This window comes from Gossypium arboreum, chromosome 5 (assembly GCF_025698485.1).
Source record: "Gossypium arboreum isolate Shixiya-1 chromosome 5, ASM2569848v2, whole genome shotgun sequence".
In the NCBI taxonomy this organism is placed as follows: Eukaryota; Viridiplantae; Streptophyta; class Magnoliopsida; order Malvales; family Malvaceae; genus Gossypium; species Gossypium arboreum.
Window position 1 is genome coordinate 28,436,572 of NC_069074.1, and position 18,511 is coordinate 28,455,082.

At 32.5% G+C, this 18,511-nt stretch overlaps 2 protein-coding genes across 2 annotated transcripts; both read right to left on the reverse strand.

Moving 5' to 3' along the window:
* Positions 1-8,542: 8,542 nt before the first annotated feature.
* Positions 8,543-9,267, reverse strand: LOC108452762 (cypmaclein-like). Its single transcript, XM_017750556.2, has 3 exons — positions 9,135-9,267; positions 8,994-9,033; positions 8,543-8,905 (listed from the first exon to the last, which is right to left on the reverse strand). The coding sequence occupies exons 1-3, from the start codon at positions 9,192-9,194 to the stop codon at positions 8,733-8,735; spliced, it is 273 nt and encodes a 90-aa protein (XP_017606045.1). The 5' UTR covers positions 9,195-9,267; the 3' UTR covers positions 8,543-8,732.
* A 2,257-nt stretch (positions 9,268-11,524) lies between these two features.
* LOC108452081 (ubiquitin-conjugating enzyme E2 30-like) lies at positions 11,525-12,971 on the reverse strand. Its single transcript, XM_017749821.2, has 4 exons — positions 12,870-12,971; positions 12,186-12,306; positions 11,978-12,105; positions 11,525-11,891 (listed from the first exon to the last, which is right to left on the reverse strand). Exons 2-4 carry the CDS (start codon positions 12,253-12,255, stop codon positions 11,643-11,645), a joined length of 447 nt encoding a protein of 148 aa, XP_017605310.1. The 5' UTR covers positions 12,256-12,306; positions 12,870-12,971; the 3' UTR covers positions 11,525-11,642.
* Positions 12,972-18,511: the final 5,540 nt, after the last annotated feature.

Here is an 18,511-nt window from a genome sequence, read left to right on the forward strand (position 1 = left end):
ATCTGTTGAAACAATAAATCTGGGAACTGAAGAAAGGAAACAAGAAGTGAAGATTGGGACTTCTATTTCAAAGGGCACCAGGTATAATTTGATTACTTTGCTCCGCGAGTACAAAGATGTATTCGCATGGTCATACCAGGACATTCCTGGATTGGATGAAGAGATAGTGGTCCACAAACTCCCATTAAAACCGGAATGCAAACCCATTCAGCAAAAGCTAAGACGGATGAGACCTGAGATGTTGTTAAAGATAAAAGAATAGGTCAAAAAGTAATTCGATGCGGGTTTCTTACAAGCTTCCAAATACCCAGAATGGGTGGCTAACATAGTCCCGGTACCAAAGAAAGACGGTAAAGTACGAATGTGCGTGGATTATCGTGACCTGAATCGAGCAAATCCTAAAGATAATTTTTCCTTACCACACATTGATACGTTGGCGGATAACACAGCAAAGCATTCATTGTTTTCTTTCATGGACGGATTCTCGGGGTATAATCAGATCAAGATGGCCCTTGAGGATATGGAGAAAACTACCTTCATAACAATGTGGGGAACATTGTGCTACAAGGTGATGCCATTTGGGTTAAAGAATGCTGGGGCAACATATCAGAGGGCTATGGTGACGTTATTCCATGACATGATACATAAAGAAATAGAGGTCTACGTCGACGATATGATTGCTAAATCCCAAGGGGAAGAAGAGCATGTAGTGAACCTGAATAAATTGCTCGACAGACTGAGAAAGTTGTAGCTAAAGCTCAATCCGGCCAAATGTACGTTTGGGGCTACCTCAGTGAAAGAGGTATCGAGGTTGATCCAGATGAAATAAAAGTCATTCAAGAGTTACCACCTTCGCGCACGCAAAAGGAAGTCAGGGGATTTTTATAGAGGTTAAACTACATCGCCCGATTCATCACTCAACTTACCAACCAATACGACTCAATCTTTCGGCTTCTTCGAAAACATAACCTGAGAGAATGGAATGAGGAATGCCAGGTGGCTTTTGATAAGATAAAACAATATTTGTCTAATCCTCCAGTGCTAGTACCGCCAACTCCGGGAAGACCATTGATATTGTATTTAACTGTGTTCGAAAATTCAATGGGTTGCGTACGAGGACAACATGACGAGTCAAGAAAGAAAGAAAAGGCGATCTACTACCTCAGTAAAAAGTTCACTGAATATGAGGCAAAGTATTCATCCATTGAAAAATACTGTTGCGCTCTGATTTGGGTAGCTCGGAGACTCAGGCAATACATGTTGTATCATACGACATGGTTAATTTCAAAGCTAGATCCAATAAAGTACATGATGGAATCACCTGCACTCTTAGGAAGAATGGCACGGTGGCAGATCTTACTGTCAGAGTACGACATCGTCTATGTGAGTCAAAAGTCAATAAAAGGAAGCGTAATAGCTGACTTCTTAGCAACCCGAACAATAGATGAATATGAGCCATTGAGATTTGATTTCCCGGATGAAGATTTGATGTGCATTACAGAAAAAGAGGGCGAGTCATCAAAAAAGAAGTCATAGAAGATGAGCTTTGATGGTGCATCGAACGCATTGGGGCATGGGATTGGAGAAGTTTTAGTATCGTCAGAAGGGAACCATTACCCACTCACTATCAGGCTGGATTTCTTCTGTACCAATAACTTAGCGGAATATGAGGCATGTATCATGGGACTTCGTGCAGCTATTGAACGAAACGTCAAAACTTTAGAGGTATACGGAGACTCAGCCTTGGTGATTTACCAAATCCGTGGAGATTGAGAAGTGAGAGACTCAAAATTGGTTAAATACAGTGATCTAGTAGCAGAGTTGATTAAAGAATTCGAAGAAATAACTTTTAATTACCTCCCACAAGAAGAAAACCAATTGGCTGATGCCCTGGCCACTTTGGCTTCAATGTTCAAAGCAAACAGAGAAACAAAAATAATGCCTCTTCAAATGAGCATATATGAAGTCCCTGCATATTGTTTCAGCATTGAAAAAGAGCCAGATTGACGGCCATGGTTCCATGATGTCTTAGAATATATCAAGAATCAAAAGCATCCCGAACAAGCAAACGAGAACGACAAAAGAACAATCAGAAGAATGGCAGCGGGATTCGTTCTTGATGGGGACATCCTGTACAAAAGAGGAAAAGATCAGGTGCTCTTGAGATGCGTAGATGCTGTTGAAGCCAGAAAAATACTTAAAGATGTCCATGAGGGAATTTGCGGGACACATGCCAATAGTTTCACTATGACCAAGAAGATTATGAGACTCGGATATTACTGGCTGTCGATGGAAAGCGACTGCATTAATTTCGTACGAAAATGCCACAAATGTCAAATTTATGGTGATAAAATTCATGTAGCCCCTTTGCCCCTTCACGTCATGACTTCTCCGTGGCCTTTTTCTATGTGGGGCATGGATGTTATAGGGCCAATTTCCCCAAAAGCTTCTAATGGACACCGATTCATTTTTGTGGTTATTGATTACTTCACAAAATGGATAGAAGCCGCATCGTTTGCCAATGTGACGAAGACTGGGATTTGCAGGTTTTTGAAAAAGGAAATCATTTGCCGATATGGTTTGCCTGAAAGAATTATTTCAGATAACGCCTTGAATTTGAACAACAAGATGATGAAAGAAATGTGTGAGCAATTCCAAATAAAGCATCATAACTCCTCGCCCTATCGCCCAAAGATGAACGGAGCTGTTGAAGCGGCCAACAAGAATATTAAGAAGATTATTGGGAAAATGACCGAGACATATAAAGACTGGTACGAGAAGCTACCATTTACTTTGTATGCATATCGCACATCTGTACGGACATCTACTGGGGCAACTTCTTTCTCTCTGGTCTATGGTATGGAAGCTGTGCTACCTATCGAAGTTGAGATCCCCTCTCTACGAGTCTTAATGGAGTCGAAATTAGAGAAAGCAGAATGGGTTCGAGCTCGATATGACCAGTTAAACCTCATCGAAGAAAAACGTCTAAAGGCAATTTGTCATAGACAGATGTACCAGAAGAGAATGATCGCAGTTCATGATAAGAAGGTACGGCCAAGAGAATTCCACGAAGGAGAACTCGTGCTGAGAAAGATTCTCCCAATACAAAGAGACCTACGAGGAAAATGGGCACTGAATTGGGAAGGACCATACGTCGTAAAGAAGGCATTCTCGGGCGGAGCTTTGATTCTCACCGAGATGGATGGGAAGGAGTTACCGAATTCAGTGAACTCAGATGCTGTGAAGAAATATTATGCTTGAAAAAGGAAACCAGGATGAAAACCTAAAAAGGGCATCTTAAAAAAAAAGAGAAAAAAAGGATCAAGGTGAAAACTCGAAAAGGGTGTCTTGATTAAACACAAAAGATTAGGATTAAAACCCGAAAGGGCATTCTAATGAAGCAAACCCGGGCTTAAAGAACAAGGCGTTTTGAACGGTGGGTCAACTAGTGAGACTACAGTATCTGAAGCATTTTTGAAAGCTCGAAATCTTCTACGCAATAAGCCATGCTCGAAAAGATTCTTGATTGAGGAACGTGGAAGAGTTCATGCATTGAATATCTAGAGCATTTGTATTCGTTGAATGCAATCTCTTTCCTCTTTGTGACACTCTTTTACTATCATTGGTTAACTTTCTTTATTTTCTACATTTGAAATAAATAAATGTAAGGTATCCTTTTGTCCCTACTTGACCATTTTCATACATCTCATTATGTGGTTCAATTACATGATAAATAGTGAAATGACATACTCTAAACAAAAGAAATGTTAAGCATTACCCAGATAAGAATTTGATAAGTACAAGAGTCTCAACGCAAGGACAGAGCTCAACCAGGGGCAAAAGAGTGATATCTGAGAAACACAGATTATTCGTGAAGCTTGAGGACGGGTATGGGTACTGAAGAGAAAGTCAAGAGTCGAAGCAATGAACGCGGATCATTAAAAATCGTGACGAAAAGGGATATATGACAAACATGCCTAAAGCTCATAGCATAATCATATAGGCATAAAGACATTTAAGACAAACATGGCATATCATGATAACATCATGAATGACATATACAGGTACTTCAGCGGAGCAAGAGGATGCAATGTTAGTTATACTGAATCAAGGAAAATACACCTGAGCTCCACCAGATGACATCTTTTGGTATGTGGATGTTTCATTTCTGTTTTCAAAAAAATCAACTCATAATTGCGAGAGGTGAGTTGAGCCTCGAGGCACGCTGAGGTATTTTCAAATTCTACTTTCAAAAAAATCAACTCATATCACGAGAGGTGAGTTGAGCCTTGGCTTACGTGTTGAGTCACTTTCAATTTCTGTTTTTATCAACTCATATTGCGAGAGGTGAGTTGAGCCTCGGGGCACGCTAAGGTATTTTCAATTGCTGTTTGTCAAAAATCAACTCATAATTGTGAGAGGTGAGTTGAGCCTCAGGGTACACTGAGGTAGTTTCAATTTCTGCTTTCTAAAAAAATCAACTCATATTACGAGAGGTGAGTTGAGCCTCAGGACACGCTGAGGTATTTTCGATTTTCGTTTTTCAATTTATGTTTTTCAAAAATCAACTCATATTGCGAGAGGTGAGTTGAGCCTCGGGGCACGCTGAGGTATTTTCAATTACTATTTGTCAAAAATCAACTCATAATTGCGAGAGGTGAGTTGAGCCTCAGGGTACGCTGAGGTATTTTCGATTTCCGTTTTTCAATTTATGTTTTTCAAAAATCAACTCATATTGCGAGAGGTGAGTTGAGCCTCGGGACACGCTGAGTTATTCTCAATTAATGTTTTTCAATTTATACTTTTCAAAAATCAACTCATATTACGAGAGGTGAGTTGAGCCTCAGGTCACATGCCGAGGTATTTTCAAAATCTGTTTTGCAAATTCTGTTTTCAAAAATCAACTCATATTGCAAGAAGTGAGTTGAGTCTTTGCTCACGTGCTGAGCTATTTTCAATTTCTATTTTTTATGAGTCAATTCACATTACGAGAAATGAGTTGAGCTCAAGATCACATGTCAAGTAAAGAATAAAGATTAGAGCTAATGGAAGCACCAGATTTAGCCTCCCTGAAGTTGCAGTAGAGCAGGTCGAAGTAGCAGATGTTGTCTCCCTGAAGTTGCAGCGGGGCTGATTGAAGATACCAAATCTTGCCTTTCTAAAGTTGCAGAAGATCCAAACCTTATCTCACTAAAAACGATAGAAGAACAAAGTGAAGCTGTAGATCTTATCTTTCTAAAGTTACAGTGAAACAGATTGAAGCTAGGAACCTCATACCCCTGAAGATGCGAGCAGATTGAAGCTACAAGTCATATCGAAAGATGCAATGGATTGAACCAAAGCTACAATACGGTGGACTGGAAAGAGACTACCTGAACAAGAAGAGCACCAATGAAGTCAAGACTCGGCAAGACGGAGCAAAAATTGGCCTTTCATTATGTCTTCGCTCTATTCCCGTTATACGACAATGAACAAAAAGGGGCAGCTGTTATAGGCCAATTTTGGGCCGTTTATAAACTACTCGGGCCCAAATACATTACAATTAAACCTAACTACTCATTTATAGCCCAATCCCTAAACCCACAAACCCAAAGTGACCCATTTACACTAAAATCCAAATACCCAAAGCCCGTCAAACCCAAATATCACCAGCCCAATACCCGATTAAACTAAAGTAACCCAACATAAAAAAAAACAAAAAATAAAAATAAGAAACTCTAGCCCCATACTCTGCCACGCACGCCTCTGCAGCACCATACCCTGGCGCCCCAGCCCTCCATGCCACCATGTCGGCCACCATCCCTGCACACAGTAAGAAGAAAGGACAGAAAGCAATAGAAAATAAAATTGTAAGGCTATAAGAGCCATGAAATCAAATGAAAAGGGAGTCCCTTTTCCTTTCCTATTTTCGGCAGTCTAAAAATAAAGAAACAGAGAATACACACATTAGTTTTTAAGAACAACAACAGATCAGTATTGGATATTGTTCAAATCAAAACCCAGATCAAGGAAAAAGGTGAAAAACCTATTTTCTTTCCTATTACCGAATCGTTTTTTTCTTCTTTTCGTTGGCTTTTCTTTTTTCTTTTTTTTTATACTCTGATACACTCAAATATATATACAATATTTAAAAAAATAAAAAAATAAAAAAATCTAAAATTTTACCTCTTCCGGCCACCGTGTATGGTGGCTTGACCTATATTCTCCTACGGAACCCTCTCTTTTCTCCCTTCTCTTTTTTCTTTTTTTCTTCTACTGTTGCAAAATGATTTTTTTTTCAAAAAAACTTATCTTTTATAGGGGACCAAAACGCACCGTTTTGGTCCCCCCCATTAAACCAAAAACGACGTCGTTTTGGCCCCGGGTCGGGTCGACCCGACCCGCTCCAGGTCAGGATCCGCGTGTTTTTAAGCGGAAGGGCAATTTTCGAATTTGGCCCTTCCGCTTTTTCAAACCTTTGCAATTAAGTCTTTTGTCTTTTTAATTCGGCCCTGGGATTTTTCATGCTTTTCAATTTGGCCCCCATCGATACGCAGTGCTTTAATAAATGGAATATTCCGCTCTTGGTCCCTCTAAGTCACATGCGGGTTACAATTCGGCCCCGTGGCTTATTTTATTTCAAATTTTGCCCCCAAAATTTTGTTTGGTGCTCAATTTAGTCCTTTTGTTAGTTTATTGTTTATTTTCAATTATTTTGTTATTATTTCCTATTATGTATTATTATTAATTATAATCTATATAGTACATGTATAGTATAGTATCTTTTACATATGTATATGTACTTAGTATACTTGGGTATTATATTATATATATATATATATATTTATATGTCATATATACTTTAAATATTATATTTTATATGTATCATATTTTTTTAATGTTGTATTATTATATTTTAATATTATATTATATATATATTTTTCATATTATATTATGTACATATATTTTCTAATATATTTTTTTATATATTATCATGTATACATTTTGATATTACTAGTTATATATTATTTATATATTTCCATGTATATATTTTATATTGTCCTATGTACATATTTATGTGGTGTTATTAATATTTTTTATGTCATTAGTATTTCTAATATGTATGGTATATGTTCATTGTTATATATTATGTATATATATATACTTTCAATATTATTAGTTATATTTTTTTATATACTATTTCACGTATGTATTTCCACATTATCTTATGTATATATTCTTAAATACTATTATATGTATATATATTTTTTAATATCATATTATGTATATATAGTAGTGTCCATTATTTCATTTAAATATTTTGTATTATTTATTTCTTTTTCGTGTTATTATATTAGTATATATATTGGTGTATATTTCTTATGTCCATACATTTTTCAATATTTATTTTATATAAGTATATGTATATATTATGCATATATATTTTAACATTACAAATTATGTTTTTACTATCTTAAGTATTATTTCAAATACTATATATGGTATATCTCTAGCATTATCACTATCTATATACATGTGTTTTATGTAACTTACTCTAAATGTCATTTTTTTACATATGCGTATTCATTGTGTTCTCGTATTTGATACTATAACTACATTTAATCTTGCATGCATAGTTAGTGTTTGTTAATTTTATTGTCATGTTCATTATTTGCTTTTATGTATTTCTGTCTTTTATTTTTTATTTCATATCCATTTGCTTTACATCAAAAACGAAAATCTTTTTCTAATTTATTTCAATAAACAAGGTAAAATACCGATTTAACATTAAGTCGTCGATTTCATCACTATATTGGGTGAATATCAATCAACTCGGGTTAAAACGGTATGTCCTTCTCAAAAATCAAAAACATTGAAAATTCTTGTGTTTCAACTGGATCACAGCTAAACCTTATATTGAACTCGTATTTTTGAAGGTCAAGACAACACACGTTTTAAAAGATACCAATTTTGGGCGTCACGAGGGTGTTAATACCTTCCTCGCGCGTAACCGACTCTCGAACCCTACTTTACTCTGATTTTCGCGTAGACCCACATTTGGCCTTCACTTTTGTTCGAGGATAAATTTTCTTTTCAAAAAAGATGATTTATTAGGTGTCCGATCACACCTAGAAAAAGGATCGGTGGCGACTCCCTTTTTAAATAAAATCGAAAATCAGTTTTTAAATTTTCAAATAATCACCATAATTAGCGACCAAGCTAAAATTTTTACGTCGCTACAATTATATTCCATAGATACTTGTGTGCACAGTAAATACACATTATATCAGTCTTAATTTAGTTAGCACTAATATTGATGTCAGCGTAGGAGGATGTGAGTTGGAACATGTTTAAATGTGTTTATCCTATTATTTAAAGGTTGGGAGTAATTGTTAATAATTTTAAACTTTGTGTAAAAAGAAAAAGAAAAGCTAAACATGTACAAACAAGAACATGTTTATTCATGTGCTTGATACTTTTATTATCAAGCTCATTACACTTGTTAGATTTGCAACTTAAACTTAATCAAATAAATAGGGGGAAAAGATAAAACCAGTTGAAATTATCAAGGAGAAGGATAAATAAGCAAGCTTAAACTTGCATTTTTATTTAGTGAATTACATTTTTTTTTCTTTTCTCTCTTTGTTTTAAGAGATTTTATTAAAATACAAGACACCCTCTCATAAATAGAAGTGATAATTGAGAATGAATCCATGAGAGGAATGCGTGTTTAAAAAATAGAAAGAAGTGATTCAAGGGCACTTGCCATTCTTGTACTTGGCATAGCAAGGGCATACTTCCTTGTTAGCAGTAGGGCCAGGGGGCACACACCCATCGCAGGTGTTGCAGCAAGCGTTGCATGTTTTAAGGCACATCTCCGGCTTCCATGACTTGCTGCACCTTGATGCACACTTCCCCTCGCATTCTGGGATTAGGGGTTTTCCATTAATGCATACATTCATATATAAAGCTTTTTATATTCGAAGAGTAGAATTATTCATAAACTCTCTTACCTGGCCTTTGAACTTGGGCTTCAACCATTAGCATCCCAATCTAAGAATTGCCAAGAAAAGGCATGATTAGTTTTGTGTTGGTACTTAAAATCATGATGGATTGCAACATAAATTGCTGTTTAAAACCTTAAAATAAAGTACCTCGCAAACTAGGAAAAGACACAGAACAGCAAGCAAAAGGGTTGTCTTAGTGGTGGCCATTCTCAAAACTTGTTTCTCTTTATGTGTGTGTCCCAATTTCCTTTTTTATTGTGGTTCCTTTCAATGCTGGGCGTGGGGGGGGGTTTATAGAATAGAGGCATGAATCCCAAAACTAATTTTAGGAAGCTAATTTCTAATATTAGACAATTTAGCCATTCTTTTAGGAGTAGTTACCCCAAATATATATAAAAGAGGATACAGTTCAAATGTAACAACATTCAACAAAACATGAATACCCATCCTCAAACTTAATTTTCTATATAAGTACTCCCCTAATTACAGTAGGTTTGTTTTACACTAATTAAGTTTCACTTCTTTATCTTCCTTCAATTAAAATTATATCCCTTTTATAATTCTTTTCTCTTTATCCATAATCATTTTATATATAAATTAATTTTTTCTCTGCAGATTGATTTTGTGTATTAATTCAAATATATCATATGAATATATTAAAAATCAGTACAAATTTTGTAACATTTCATAAATAATATTATTAAAAATTAATATTTATTTGATATTAATCTACTTTTAGCTTTACTCCTAAAAATAGAGTTGGAATATAATTTAAAGATTAAAAAGAAAATAAAAATATATAAATTAAGTTATTAAAAAATTACATTAAAAAGTAGTATATAAAAAATACAATGGTTCAAAAAGAAAAAAAATATAAATTTTGTATGTAAATTAATAAATTAATCTGTTTGATTTCAATAATATCTTTAATATTTTCTCATTTATCTATATATATTAATATATATGAAATTCAGTTTTCAATAATTAAAAAATGAGAGCATAAAATTTAAATTTTAGGAACTTAGAAACATATATTTACATTTTTCAATATTGGATAGTAAAACCGTATATAAGGACTTGATATTAAAACAATTAAAATTGGATTAAGTGTATACATGTTTAAATTTTTTTCGTAAGTTATGTCTAAATCAATCATAGCAAAGATTATTAACATATAAGATCCTTATTATATGAATGAGTATTCAACGTTGATACATTTCTATAAAGAAATTAGATTGAAATAATATTCATTTTAAACTTTAGTCAATAAAGACACGTGCTAAACAATTAGCATGCTAAATAGCAAAATTTTAACTATGTCACATTAGAACGTTTTCTTTAATTGTAACTTTAAATTGCTATATTATATATATCAGATAGGGAGTAAGGATTGATCAGAGATCAAATTCGAAATTGATCAATAATACTTTTGTTAATAAAGTTTATCTACTTTATGGTGATAGTGAAAAGCACTCAATAATATACGGGAAGAGATTAAGAGGAGACCTTTTAGCTATTATATTTTATCCAACAAGTTAAACTTTTCGAAACAATACAAAAATAGTATTTTATCTATATTTTCTTATGAAAACATATGAATTTTAATATGACTAGAGTTCGACTTAGATCTGTTGCACAAATGTTAGTGAAATAAACAGTTAATGTAAAATATTAATTTAAATAACAAGATCGAACCGAACAATATATATATATATATATATATATATATAATCTAAAAAACAGAAATTGGAAATAAAATTAGATCGTTTGCAATTTCCTTAAAATAAATTCGACCGCTTCTTTGATTTTGGAGAAACGTTAATTGACTGTCTCTCAGGATACAACAACGAGATGAGCACGGCTGTAGTGTTCAACAAATTGTAGCCTAACTTTCTTCTATCACCAAAAACAGGTTCAAAATATGTAGAGAAAACTATAATTTTATAATTTAAATCTCCACCACCATTAATTAAGAATATACCTAAAAGCTTCCAAAAATTTATTTTTTTCCAACAAGATCAATGTAATCCTTTTTATATTTTAATAATCCAACTATTATATTTTTGATCTGATTTCTCTAACTGAAGATATTATCTTTATGAATATATATTTAATAATTGAATGTTTTCTGCTTAATATTTTGGTGTTGAATTGAATTTCAACATATCATTCCTATTCAAACATGACCAAACCTAGTAATCCACAAACGCCTATAAATAAAAGTGTTAAAATAAGTACTAACTGAAAACAACAAACAGCTCTTTCGACTCATTAGACTTCATTTCAATGGAAGTCATTTTCATTCTACAGCATGCTCTTAACTACGGCTTGAATAATGTTTAATTATGATTTTCATCCCTATATATTTAACTTGAAGATTTGGCTGATGCAGTTTAATTGAACATATTCAAGGCAAAGCTAAGAGCAATCATCAAAAGTCTAAAAAATCTGGAGAAAAAACCAAAAAAATTATGAACCAAATTATGTCAACATATATATATGCTTTGAATGAACTACTAAATGGAGGGTAATGAGAATTGACCAAAAGTAGAAATAAATTTAATTATACTTGGTAATAATAAATGAGAAGAAGATTTTAAAAACAGTTGGCAAATAAAATAAAAAGCATGTTGGAGTAGAGTCCTAAAGTCATATTTAACCCATGGCGTATTTCTGGGTCCAAGCCTGAGCAGTAGACTCGTACTTGGCTCTATCCGTCTTGTATGTATGTGCAATTTCTGGTTCCAAAGGATCATCTGGGTTTGGATCTGCCAGCAATGAACATATCGACAATAACACCTTTGGAACTGTAAGTGCAGGGCTCCACTGTTCTTTCAAAATATCAAGACAGATGCTGCCATTGCTGTTGATGTTTGGGTGATACACTTTTGTCTTAAAGGATACCTATGCAAGCACATGACATGCTAGTAGATCAGTACGTAAGCTTTCTCTAATTTCTTAAAATTGTTTCGCGTGCTTCCTTTTGTTACCTTGGGTGGTTTGAATGGATAATCAGGAGGGAAGTGAATGGACACAAGAAACACCCCACCCGCATAAGGGCTATCTGCTGGCCCCGTAATCGTTGCTTGCCAATGAAACATGTCATCTCCTACAGGACCTGTAAACAAGTACATTAACTTGTTTGTCTGCAACAGAAACCAAAATTGAAACAAGAGAAAAGGACTTAAACAAATAAACCTGCACTGCAAGAAACAGGAGGATCTTTCTGCAGGTCTTTCAATTCCTTGGTGATTCTCTTAGATGCCATTGCTGATTTCTACACAAATTTGGTAAACAATAGAACAAAAAACTCCTACCTCTGTAAAAGATTTTAACAAAATCTTAACATCATATATCACACAAATAATAATTGTTCTAATAAATAAATAATGATTGTAACACAAACTAGAGTTAAATGCACTGTTGTGGAGACTGTTAATGCGCATAATTGATGATGACAAAACAAAGAAACAGAAAAAAAAGAATCCTTGAGAAACTGGGATCTAGAATAAATGAAAGAGCAGACCAAGATTATAATACAGTATCTCTAAACCCTAACATACCTCAATATATTAACCCTAAAGCTTCTGATTTGAAGAATAAATTCATATGGTTGAAATTCTAAAAAGAAAAGGAAAAAAACCTCATATTTTGCGAAAACAATAAAAAACAGCATTCAACCTTCATCAAAAATAAGATTTAATTTTTCTTATAGCAAAACCCTAATTAGATCATCAAAGAAATTTATATTTTCGTTACCCAAGTGTACTTCTCAATTGATCCAAGAAAAATATATATATACTTCCCTAAGAAATAGAAAGAGAAGGAAAACCCTAACAACAATTAAAGTGAAAGAGGGAAATAAATAAGGTTACAACCAACCTATCTAGTTCTAAATATATGGCTTATAGTTTGAGATTTTTTTATTTTTTTTTTCTGGAAAGAGATATTGATTATTGAGAGGATGAGTCCGGCGACTCAATCAGTTTTTATCATTTATTTATTTATATAATATATATATTTTATCAAACATATTATTATAATTAGTTTGTATTCTCGAGCCGTACACAAGTTAAGTTATCGGGCTATTAAAATTGATATTATATATCTTTCTCTGTTTGCACTACCTACACCAATCGGGTTAGTTTTTTTTTCGTAAAATAACTTTAGACTCCACGAATTTACGAACCAAAATTCAAACAATTTTTTTTTGATCTCCGACACTGATCGTCATATCGATATGTTTTTTTACTCTTTAATGAGTACTGATTCACCATATCGATTATCGAATTGTTGCTTGGAGTTCATTCGCAAAACATTAAAAAAAAAAAACTTAGCCCAATGATTTAAATAAATTTTTTTGAATAGTTCGATGACTTAAATGAAAATTTTTGAATTGTTCAATGATCAAATTATAACTTTGTTGACCAAAACAAAACTTTTTTTAGTAATATAATTACAAATTATTTTTAAATATATATTATTCTCCTATAATTATAATTATTAAAAATCATATAGTTTCAGATTTTATATTAAAGAAAATTTAATTTAATTTGGAATTTTTAATTTCTGTAATAAATTTTATAATACCAAATATATTAAAATATACCGGATTTTTAATCATTTTCTAAGTTATGAATGTAAGTAATATGATAATATCTACTATATTTAATTTATTAGACCTAAATAATTTTATTAATATCTACAGTCTTGAGCACGATTTGATAATTTATAGGTATAATGTTAATATTAGGTTAGTGTTTCATGTAAAATTGATTTAATTAATTATATAATAATAAATAATTTAATTAAATAATAAAATAATATATTTAACTTAATGATATATATAAATAAATTAATTTCATGACTCAAATTATTAAAATTTTAAACTGATTTAAAAAGCTGTAGAAAGTTGCTTAGTGTTACGTGGTCTAGGACTAAGTAAAATTAAAAGGGTAACACCCTCTATTTACAAATATTAGTTTTGAAAAATATCAAGGAAAATAAGTTTAAGGGAAAGATGAGAGTTTTAATTTTTTTCTTAAAAATAAGAATTTAGTTGTGATATTTAAAATAATAAATACTTAATCAAAATTGTACCTTTCGATTTGTCTAGAATGAACACTTTGACCTAGTAGTCTTCTCCGCTATCCTTAAGGCTCACGTCTGTTGATTGCGGGTTTACTTCAAATAAAAAAAAAATCAACAAAATTATCAATGGTGCAATTTCACAATTTCTCTAAACGTCTAGGTTAAGTTGTAAATAAGAAAAATATCTTTAGAGAATTTTCTCTTTATAACTTTCTCTTTAATTCAAGTTTGTGAAAAATAATGAGCCAATACTCACTTTATATAGGGAAGTTTAAAGAGTTCAACTAAGATCAAACTTAATAGATTTAATATTAAATTTAATCTAATACTAGTATTAGATTAAATTTAATATTAAATCTATTAAATTAATGGAATATTTATCTATTAAATCTATTTAATTTAATATTAAGATAATTATTTTAACTTTAAATTAATAAAATACTATAAAGATAAATATTTATTAAAATAATATTATTTTGAAATCGTTCATCTGAAATCAAATTATCTGGTAGAGTCTAATAAGAGTGTGATTCTTCCACTAATCAACTGTCGAATAACCACCACTGTTGTTGACCATCCACCATCCACCAACCACCGAAATGCCGTTGTCGTAGTCGCCGACACCGCTGTGCCTGATGGTGTCATCACAGGCGCGACACCCTCACATCACCTCAAGTTGGTACGGTCCAGGCCAATGATGACTCGACCAATCTGGTCTAGCCACCGGTTGAACCGTCGGTCCAATTTCACATATCGGGTCTGGTTCGACCAGTTTTAGGTCTCGGTCTCAGTTTTTAATTTTCGGTTCCAACTTTCGATTTCAAGTTCAATTACTCATTAGGCCAATTGTTTGACTTGAAAATTAATTTCCAAAAATATCATATTTATTTTAATTAATTTGATTAATTTAATTTTACTTTATCAAAATTAATTTTCTCAAAAATCACTTAGATTTTTCAAAATTAATTTTTCAAGAAAATTTTTTAATTAAATTATCTAGTTGAAAAATTCTCACGATCGTCCAATTTAATTCCACTTAAAATAAATAGACTCAATTAAACTATTTCCAAAGTCGTAGAAATTTTTTTCTAATTCATATGCAGTCTAATCGAGTTTTTGTTGAGTTAGCAAAAGGACCAATCAAACATTTACAATTGGGCTCTAGTAATTGCAATTATGTCCAGAAGTGTCGTTCTGATAAATCGCAATTTACTTAATCATAGAGTCATTCCATAAGAAGTACCATGATTAAAAGCTCCTTATTGTTTACTCTTTACAAAAGCAATTTATCCAGCTACTTTGTCCAATGACATCGTCATGTATGTGTTACCTTCATATGATATCATTGATTTCTTTGAGTTAAATTTGTTCACTCAATACAATCCTATTTTATCTCATTGTCACCATTATGTTTTCTTAATGATTAATATGATCACCGAACAAATAACTGTGATAAATTGCTCGTTTGAGAATAAGCAACAAGTGGTCACGTTTCATATTTATCAATCCACACATTAATGCTAATGAGAGGATATTGTTAACTCTTTAATCGAGCTATAAATTTCATTGTTGATAGTAAATTCATTCCATACACAAGTCATGTGCCCAACATACTGGCTATGGCCTCGATCATCTTTAGAGCATAAGTCTCCTTATATCAAAGCACATGAATTACATATGCATGGTTAGTAACTAACTCAAGATTTAGGTAAATCACATCATTAACATCACAAGTGAATTAATTCACAAAAGGATTCAAGATTAATTCAACTTGGGTCCAATTCAATGTATTATTCTTCCAATGAGTACATCTATGTCTCTACTCGTGAAGTCAACTGCTCCGATAGTCAAAACTAGTCATCTCCCCAATTGGAATTGTAAACGACATAATAATCCTTCTAAGTATTTGAATCAAATGATCACTTTAATTTTTTTATGTGATTATGGACTCGTTTAGATTATCTACTGAAGCAAGTTGTCTTTCTCGCAATGTAAACGTTCTTACAATGCAACTTATCATCAGTTTGAACTTAGAGAATTAATGAGCTAATATTTGTTTGTCACAATTTTGTTATGTATGCAAAACACGAAAGATAGAAACACAAAAGGTATAACAATGAAATGTGAAATTAACTTTATTTATTTATTCATTATTAAAATACATAGAAAACAATTACATGCTTACTACAATATGGACACATTTCCCAACACCCTTGCCCCACCCAATCGACGGGTTCGAGCTACAGAATGTTACATTCGTTGCCGGACCAACAACAGTAAAAAATGTAGTAATTAATCAATCACTCATGAGATTAAACATCATTCACATTCAATCTATATTAAACAATCATTTTCAAGTTTTAATTGAGCTTACGAAAGCTCTTTTGTCAACCCGAGCACGAAATTGGACTAAATTGTAAAAAATTTAAAATATACGGATCGACATCGTAACTTCATCTGATTCTCATCACGACATGGCCATCACAATATGTCACGTTGTGACGACAAGCCTAAGCTCATCATGACGTCATTCACTGTAATAGTAACGCTGTGACGTCAAAAGTCCGAAGTCGTAACATAGCCTCTGTTTTTGGAAAAATGCACATTTTGGTACCTATTTCAAAGTTTCCAACCAACCATTCAATATATGCACCATGCATCAACTTCACTTGATTCAAAACATGCCAAACAAGCTCAACATTCATGTCAAACATCTCATCAAGACATTCACTACTTAAACTTCAATTAAACTTAAACATCTCAATGCCTTTAAAACATAATATCCAAATCAAGCAAATACCAATTCTTACCTATGCTATGTTACATTGAAACTTACCATTTCACACACATGTGTACATTATATACCTTGATGGCTTATAGGCATTAACTTGAACCTATTCAAATATACACCAACACATATCTCAAACATGTCAATCAAACATACTATTTTCAACTAGGTACCAACTTACCTCATCCTACCAACATACCAAGCTAAATAGGTTCATGTTTCAACTTCACAAAAGCATCAAACCTTGCTAAATCAAGCATTAACAAAATCATTTGCCATGAACAACATTCAAAATCATTATATACCAAATTCATTACCATTTTCAACTCATCAAGGCTTTTATACATTAAAGATTACGTCAAAATGTTCGTATAACTACCGATTCGGTGATAGCGTAAGCTTCAAAACAGTCTGACTTGACGTGTTCCGTAAAGTGACAATCTACAAGGAAAAGAGAAAATAAACCAAGTAAGCATATAAGATGCTTAGTAAGTACATATGTATATATTAAACAAAACTTATCGTATCTTTTATCTAAACACAATAAGCTACCATAACTTGGCATAGTTTGGCTAGAAATGGCAATTCAAAACATCAACAAGGTGAGCATTAACTTACAATCAAATCACATGATATCACAAGTACTTAACATGTTAATTCATGTCACATTAGGTAACAATGTCAAATTCATACTCAATCAAGGGATGTTACATTTACATATATACCAAAGGCAATATACTTTAATCAATTTTTCTTACACAATTCGTTCAATAACATCCCATTTAAATATCAAGTTCATTTCATCCCATTTCAATTTCTCAATTTCAATAAACTGATTCACTCAATGAACCCTAGTAAACGGATTTGGATATATATGTATCTACATTACACCAATTGCTATTCCGAGCTGAATATATATACATGTCAAGTTACCCGTTCGAGCTAAACATTTAAAACGACACATCAAGTTTACTCGTCCGAGCTAAACTTGTGTTAGATATAATTGAGAATCCGCAAACAAATGTTGGATCTTAGTAACGTCTGTAATCAATCTCATACAAGCATGCACAAAACCCTATTGGCATTCCAATCATATCCCAACATTTACTAAGTTCACACGAGAATCTTTTACACATATAAACATCACTTTTCAATTTAGTCCAATTCTAGCCTGATCGTACCAATTCGCACACACATACAATTCAAATACATAACAAACTAAGTAAAAGAAAATACCATATGAACTTACCTGATCAAAACATCAAATAAGTTGATTCTTTAGGGGCTAATTAACAATTTTAACTTTTTCTCGATTACATCTGGTTTGATCCAATTCTTGATCAATTGAAGGACCGAATGTTTGGAACCCTTGGGATGTTTTTCTCTTTTCTTTTCTTTTATTTGAAGATCCGGGTGAGAAGGATGAAGGAGATGACAATTTCTCTTTCTTTCCACCTAATTTTGCTTTTATAGCATAATTTAAACTTGATTTATTTAATTAGTCTTTCTTAATTAAGTTTCTAATCATGTTTTATTGCTTAAGCCACCATCATCCCTTAACACATATTCCAAAATAGTTTAATTCCCATTTTGAACCTTTGGCTAATTGCAATTTAAGTCCTTAAGTCTTTGGCCAATTAAAAAC

Excerpts from the sequence above, each read along its gene's own strand:
- LOC108452081 (XM_017749821.2), bottom strand. The coding sequence starts at position 12,255 with ATGGCATCTAAGAGAATCACCAAGGAATTGAAAGACCTGCAGAAAGAT. Across the intron at positions 12,106-12,185 it reads TCCTGTTTCTTGCAGTGCAG|GTCCTGTAGGAGATGACATG; the intron begins GTTTATTTGTTT and ends ACTTGTTTACAG. Across the intron at positions 11,892-11,977 it reads ATCCATTCAAACCACCCAAG|GTATCCTTTAAGACAAAAGT; the intron begins GTAACAAAAGGA and ends GTGCTTGCATAG.
- LOC108452762 (XM_017750556.2), bottom strand. The coding sequence starts at position 9,194 with ATGGCCACCACTAAGACAACCCTTTTGCTTGCTGTTCTGTGTCTTTTC. Across the intron at positions 9,034-9,134 it reads GTCTTTTCCTAGTTTGCGAG|ATTGGGATGCTAATGGTTGA; the intron begins GTACTTTATTTT and ends GGCAATTCTTAG. Across the intron at positions 8,906-8,993 it reads AGCCCAAGTTCAAAGGCCAG|AATGCGAGGGGAAGTGTGCA; the intron begins GTAAGAGAGTTT and ends CCCTAATCCCAG.